The following is a 7572-nucleotide window of genomic DNA, read 5'->3' as shown; positions in this document are numbered from 1 at the left end:
AATCGATCATTAGCACATGCGGGTTACTGTAGCGCTTAAGGCTTTTCTAAAAGATTCATCTCGTGATTTTACCGAAAACTGTGCAATTAATTTTTTTATCTACATTTAGTACTTCATATATATCTCCAAATATACTCTTTTATTGTGAAAGGCAAAAATTTTTAGAAACTAAACCGGGCCTAAATGGTGGTATGGGTAAGGATCCAGAGAAAGAAGTAACAGGTGAGTGAAAGGTCTATCGTATTCGTAGGGGCAGCCTCTCACCTTGATCGCCGGCCGAATTGAAATTGCAGGCCGTATCGTATCCTACATCAAAAGTGACGAACCTATTCATACGTACGTATGGATTAGCCTGTTTACTCGTATACGATTATGGATTATAAGATAAAATAATATTTTTTTCTTACACCAAACCAGCCAACAGTAAATAATCCACGATCGTTTACGGCCTGCCAAACAGGCTGTAACTCGAGTAGAAAGATAAGCCCCTGTTTTTTTAGGCTGATTTGGCTTATAAGCCATGACTAAAACGACTATTAGCTGATTTGGTATTGAAGAAATAGCTGATAAGCCAGATTCAAACCAGCGAACAGGCTAAAGAACCTTGGGCTCCGAGAGTAGAAAAACACCACCTTGGCCAGCGCAGTTACAATTGCAGCTACGAGGTGAGATCAGCCATTGGTTTCACACAGCTACGCGGCCAAGCTCCAATGATGCACAAGATGATTTCAAAGAGAAAACGTAAGTTTGTTTTATAGAGAAAATACAAGTACTCTGAAAATAAAATATCATTAACATTTAAAAAATAATTTCTGTCAAGTATTACGAATCCCTACTATGTTTAGCCTGGTAATAAAAAAAAATTACGCTTTTATTGTTACTAGTATACTAACGACACGAGCAATGTACTACTAGCAACGTATCCAGAAACACAAAGAAGACAGCATATAGTGTGTGGCAAACCAAAATGAGTTAGCATTCACAGCTGCATATATCATCAACATTATTTGCAAATAAGAACCAAAATGGTTATATATTTTTCTCATTCCGTAGCATCACCGATTACAAACATATCGACAAGAAACACTTGAGTTACTCTCTGCAACCTCAATGGCCCCATAGTATAGTAGAATCATATATGGCAAGGCAAAATACAGTCATTCGCTAACCAAACTTGATGATCAAGGATAATGCATATCTCCTCCATCTCATGCCCAACTCCCCACCCCACCAAAATCTAGAGTGAGGAAGCAAGAATTAACAATACGGGCAAAATGAAGAGATTCTAGAAGCCAAGCAAAGAGTAGGGGTGGCAAAAAAATTCTAACAATTCCTAGGGATCAAATTCTACAAAATGCTAAATGGGAAAAAGGAATAAGAAACAATTAAACAGGGATGTTTGTTACACTGAGATTATGATTCCACATTGCCTGGTAAATTCGCCACATCATCATCCCCTTCAGCGAGTAACTCTGCATCCTTGTCTTCATCGCTAGAGAAGTCCCTCCTCTCTAGCTTCGAGTTTGCAGCAACAAAAACCAACCTGTGTGCTCTATCGTTGCCACTTGCCAAGCTCCCTGGTGCAGAGAGCCAGCGCACCATTGACGGTGTGCATCTGAAACCCCTAGAGGTTGCATGGAGGAAGATGAGCCGCACAGCAACCTTGCCGAGCGACTTGAGCTCACTTAGACATGTCTCCCAAACAAGCCTGCTGCTCTGCTTATTCGCGACCTTCATCCTCCCTGTGGAGGGGTCAGGCTGCCTCACCTGCACAGCTTGTGCATACAACGGGTCCAACCCATCTGACCGCCATTTCATCAGCTCCATCAGAACTAGGTGCGCCTCTTCCCGGGACACCATTCTAGTGATCAGCCTGTCGACATCTTTCTCCTGATCAGGCGTCAAGCACTTGAATGGAGGGAGGTAACGCCCACTAGCATCCTTGACAAGGTAGAGAGGATCCAAAATGAAGGCTGCCGACCAGGCTGGGTGGTAGTTTTTTCTGAACCTCTTCTCAAGAACATTCAGAACAGTGCCTTCATCAATGTTGAACTTCTCACACCAATCTCTAACCTTGCTACGCAATTCCTCCCATAGTGGCAGGCACTGCCCAACAAGAGGCCGATCAGCCTCCATCTCCTTCACCATATCCATTATCAGCTTCACGAGCGAATGCACGGCATCAACCTCTATCCAGAAAGCCTCACTGTGCACCATCTCCCCAATCTCCCGGGCAACTGAGTCATCGATGCACACGAGCTTGTACGAGTCCTCTTGCACAGCACGATGGAGAGGGTGTGCAGAGTTCAGAATGTCCTCCAGCATCTCAAAGGCCGCACGGCAGTTGCTGCCATTGCCGTTAAACGGCACATGTGCGACTCGAAGGAGCGAGGCATGACCGAGCTCTTGGATTTGATGCTTGTGCAGCAAAGACCGCACCGTCTGTTTGGCATTGAAGTAGGCAGCAAGCTTGGCAGACTTGGCTGTGGCAGAGCGGAAAAGTGAGAGCTCCCTTGCGAAGTCCCGCATCAAACGGGTGAAGCTATGGATTTGGCAGCATAGGTTCACCATCCAGTAGTTCTTGTTCTCAAGATCACGCAGCGCCTTTGATTTGAAGCGGTCAGAAACTATGCCTGCGCAACGGTGGAGGTCGTTGGAGGAACCTGAGGCTGAGACGGAAACCACGGCGTCGAGCATCAGCTCCTCGGCGTAGTCTGACGGCGCCATGGCGGGTACCGGCACAGCGCGGTGGAACACGGACGTGCCATTTGGGAGGTTGACAGAGAGAGTGACCACCTTCTCCCGCCAGCCGTCGGCGGCAAGCTGGAAGAAGAGCGCGTCCCGAACCCGCGCGGTGGCGTCGGCGTGCGCCTCGGCGAAGCGGGCGTCGAGACGTGGGCCAGCAAGGTCGGCGCGCTGCAGGTCCGGTAGCCCCACGTGGCGGAGGAAGGCCCGGAGCTTGGGATGGCTAGCGGCGGAGAGGGATACGCCGGGCGATGACTCCAGAAACCAGTCAGCCAGCAAGGCGAGCGCCGCGTCAGCCTGGGGCTTGGGCATCATGGCGACCGGCGATGCCTTGGGTGACTTAAGGCGCTTGACGCTGTCCTCGAGCCTGGCGAGAGCGCCCAAGTCGTCTTTGCCGCCGGAGAGCACGAGTGCCGACGACTGGTGTGGCGGAGGGGGCGGCGGCAGCGCGGGCAACGCCGGAGAGTAGACCGAGGACGGGTCAACAACGACGAGGTGGTCATGGTGGGACACGGGGTCCGCTGGCGTGTACGCGGGGGGCATGGAGTGGCGCTTGCGGCTGCCGGATTGTTGTTGACATTGTTGTTGTTGTTGGTGGTGGTGGTGCGGATTGGAGTGGTGGTGCTGGTGGTGGCGCGGCGAGGAGGGCGCAACGGAGGAGATGGGGACAGGGGACGAGGCGGTGGAGTTGGACGGCAGCGCGAGCTGCTGCTGGTGCGTGGACGTCGGCGACGGCTGCGAGCCCGTGGTGCCGACTGGTCCCGGCGGCGGGGCAGCGAAGTTGGGGCAGGTGCCACGCTTGAGGTGCTCGGAGGCGGTCCGTGACGGGTTGGAGGCGGAGAAGATGGCGGAGCAGAGTGCGCAGCGCAGCTTGACGGCCTTGGGCGGCATGCCGGTGTCGGCGGGCGGGACGAGAACGGGCTCGAGGTGCGCCCAGTACCAGGCGCCCTTGCCCTTGACAGCCTTGGCCCGCACAGTGAGAAGGGCCTCGTAGCGCTTCTGCGCGGCGCGCGCGGCGGCCTCCTCGCCGCCCATTGCGGGCGCCGTGGCCGCCACCGAAGCGGCTGCCGCCTCCTCCTCCTTGGCCGTTGCCGTGGACATGGCCGCCGGCGGACCGATCGCCTCGCCGCCCAGCGAACAAGGGGCAGACAAACCGACCGACCAACCAACCAACGATCGGCGAACCGATCGCGCCGGGCGGTACGGAGAAAAGAAAGGGAACCACCCCCCCTCTTCCTTTCCGGTCACCAACCCGCCAATCGAATCCCGCGGTGGCGGTGGCGGTGGCGGCGGCGTGTAATTCCCCGCGGTGCTCGGCTAATACGGGAGTCGGCACCCTGCGGCGCTCGCGGACGGCGATCGGAGCGGCGCATTGGGCGGCGACGGCCGCGGTGGGACGTCCATGGGCGCGCGGGGGCCGGGGGTGGGTGGGGTATTTCGTGGAGGTTTTGGGGGGTTTACAAAGGAGGAGGATTTGGGATGCGGCAGAGGAGAAAACAATGCAATGCGATGCCGGGGCGAGGTAGAAAGAGAGAGGAGAGAGACAGAAGAAAAAGGGGTTGAGAGGGACAAAAGGAGGAGGACGAGACGGATGAATTGAGAAGAGTCTCCCCTCGCCTGTCCGCCAAATAAATAAATAAATAAATAAATATATAAATATATATATATATATATATATATATATATATATATATATAACACTAGTATATATGAATACGATATTTTCCTTTTTCAGATGTTCTTCTTCTTATATATATATTGTTGGTATATAGGCAGTCTGGCTTCCTCTGCATACACAATACGCCACTACAGCACTTACCAAAAATGCTGGGGCGAGGAAAGCAGTCAATATGTTGTGAGGACGATATATATAAGTAGAAGGCCCCAAGATCTCCTTGGCCACTCACTAGTACAAATTAGCGTAGAGGATTGTCAGGGTGGGGAGCAAGAGTAGCGAGAGAGATTCGGGGCTCACTCACTGGCTTTGCTTACTGCTGCTGCAGATGCTGGTAGCGGTAGGCTGACGAAGAGGATGGATGGGTAGTCCAATTGAGAACGACGGTGGGACGGGGATGGAGATGGGAAGAAGTGGAGAGGTTAAGCTTTGGGGATTTTAAAGGGTGGGAGATGATAGAACCGTCTTTCTTCATCGAGACCAGTCTCCGGGGCAGTGTTGACCGGGGGTGCCCACCGAACCACCACGCGCCAGTCCATCACCAGGCACCGCGCCCCTTCCCACCGCAACAGTTCGTGTCGCCATAGGAACTGTGTCACTGAATTTGTAAAAAAAATATTAGCAACATTTATATCTATAAATAAATTTATTATAAAAATATATTCAAAAAATTATCTAATAATACTAATTATATACTATAAATATAAACATTTTATTTTATATATTTAGTCAAACTTAAATATGTTTGATTTCTTTGAAAGTGAGAATGACAGATAAAAATGAACAAAATAAGTACCTCTCAAAAAAACTGCCCTCTTGTTGTTAATACGGTTCGTCCTAAAAAGAATATCGTTATATAAGGGTTATGTTGGTTCAAGTTTTTTTTTAAGTTTGATTAAATTTGTAGAAAATGTCGCTAATATTTATATCTTTAAATAAATTTATTAGAAAATATATTCAATAATTCATTTAATTATATACTAATTATACATCATAAATTAAATATTTTCTTATATATATTTAGTTAAAGTTAAAAAGGTAGAATAACTTTGTTTATATATATGGAAGGAGTATGAGTAAGGCCTACTCCCTCCGTTATAAAATTACGGTGGTACTAAAAGTCAGCACGCAAACCAACAAGAATGCCAAAAGATTTGTATACCTCGATATTCTCTCTTCTCTCTTCTCTCGTTCCCCATCATTCACCTCATCCAACCCCTTCGTACCAAGATCCGCGCCCACCACGTCGAGAATCGACACCGGCACTCGCCTCGCGCCCTTGTCAAGACCCACAATGGTGGAGAAGAGGGGCAATGCTGGATCTCAGCCGCCCCCAGCTTGGATCTCGGTTGCACCGGCCTTTGCAAGCCGGCCGAGAAGAAGAGGAGGGTGGGTGCGACCTCTGCACTGGTGGAGGAGAAGAGGGGCTCGTGCACCGGCCTCCGTGCTTGCGGAGGAGAAGATTGGGGTTGCTAGTGGTGCGGTGGCCGGTGGCTGGTGACGAGCAGTGGGTGGATACTGGAGAGGAAGACGAGACGACATCCACACGAGATCGTAGGAGGCAGGTAAGGAACGACAAGGCAGGGAAGAGTGTAGGCATGCTGCTTCGATTCAGGGTAATACAACTACAACAACACTTTCTTTAGACAGATATCAAATGTTAGGGCGACTCTCTTTTAGGGCAGAGAGGGAGTATATGCAAAATAATATACTATAGAGAGGAAGGGTATTGCTCTGTAGCTGTAGGAGTACAAGCTGTGCTTTGGCTGCATGGTATGATAATGGCCCAGTAGAATAGATATGTTTCAAATCAGCCCTCTGAGTCAGCAAGGGCGTAGAGCGATTTAGCCATGGATGGAACACTCGGATAGCTGGTCTCCCTCTTTTTTGGTTTCGGGACACAGATTTTCCCCGCTCCGTCTCTCCTTTTCTTCTGCGTTTTTCTCTTTTCCTTTGTGGCACGCATGCCGGTCTGGTGGTCTACCAGGACGTCTGATATGGCACGAGGCCCATTCGCCCATTGGACAGAGGACACGCATGCCGGTCTGGTGGTCTACCAGGACGTATGATATGGCATTGGGTGTTCGGCTGGCTGACCGGCCAGCCCACTACTGTTCACGTGAGCAGTATTTCTAGATAAAATAATATTTTTTTCTCACAACAATTAACTGGAATAATATTTTAATTTATTTTTCAGTCCTGTCGACTAAGGGAGGGACAGGGTCTAGCGCCTCCTTCCGCTACTGTGCGTATCGCTCCAGATTAATTGCGTGCCCAACATAGACGGGTAGCAATTCTAGGACGGGGTATGACCTCTCCTGCAATCGCTGAGTTGTACACGTATTGCCACCTACCTGGAAAAAGCTATTCACATTGATGGGAAACGTTTGAAAAAGCTAGCCACGTTCGTTGAATTTCCTGGATTTGTTTCAAGGACAGACAAGGCGTACATGGATTATTTACGGGTTCCACATGCAAACCGTGCACAATCTTTATTGCCGCTGCTTTTCCTAATTCACTCTACCCTCTTCCTGGCAGGGTCGTTCAAGCCGCCTTGGACTTCATCATTGTACACGCACTATATAGTGTACTATAGCAACAGTAACACTCTTCATTTTGTTAGAGTATTCATGTGAGGCTTAGTTTATTGCTACAACACCTCACTAGTGTAGCTACATTAGCTGCTGAGTAGAAACTAAAGTCAGAAATCAGAAGAAGACATATTAAAAAGGGTTAATTTAAACCACGCCATTATAAAAATATCAAGATTTGAAAATAAAAGATTTTTCAAACCTGGATATTTTATGAGAGAATTACCCGCAAGGTCATGTGAAACTCACTTATCCTTCTATGGCCCTGTAAGGTTCAAAATTCCTTGTATAACCCTGTGTTCGAATTTCTGTGCCCTGTACAACACTACTGTCACTTTTGGAGGCTAACATCGTTAAGTGTCATGTGAAATGACCACTATTCCTTATATGACACTGTTTCATGTGACGTTAGAAAATATACTTGTTACCTCTATGACACTGCCTATTTCTATGTTTTATTTGGATATTAAAATTCATCCACATTATACTAATACAGTCAAAATTTGCAAATAATTTTGTTTTGCTAATATGCACTATTGAGCATTACAATTCATCCACATT

At 48.5% G+C, this 7572-nt stretch overlaps 1 protein-coding gene across 1 annotated transcript; it reads right to left on the bottom strand.

Annotated features, from left to right (window-relative positions):
- Positions 1–1004: 1004 nt before the first annotated feature.
- Positions 1005–4799, bottom strand: LOC136473556 (uncharacterized). The gene has a single exon (XM_066471198.1). It carries the CDS (start codon positions 3844–3846, stop codon positions 1414–1416), a length of 2433 nt encoding a protein of 810 aa, XP_066327295.1. The 5' UTR covers positions 3847–4799; the 3' UTR covers positions 1005–1413.
- Positions 4800–7572: the final 2773 nt, after the last annotated feature.

This window comes from Miscanthus floridulus, chromosome 8, assembly GCF_019320115.1.
Source record: "Miscanthus floridulus cultivar M001 chromosome 8, ASM1932011v1, whole genome shotgun sequence".
NCBI lineage: Eukaryota > Viridiplantae > Streptophyta > Magnoliopsida > Poales > Poaceae > Miscanthus > Miscanthus floridulus.
This window is presented reverse-complemented; position numbering and strand designations above follow the sequence as displayed.

Coding starts and splice junctions, on each gene's coding strand:
- LOC136473556 (XM_066471198.1), bottom strand. CDS start 3,846: ATGTCCACGGCAACGGCCAAGGAGGAGGAGGCGGCAGCCGCTTCGGTG.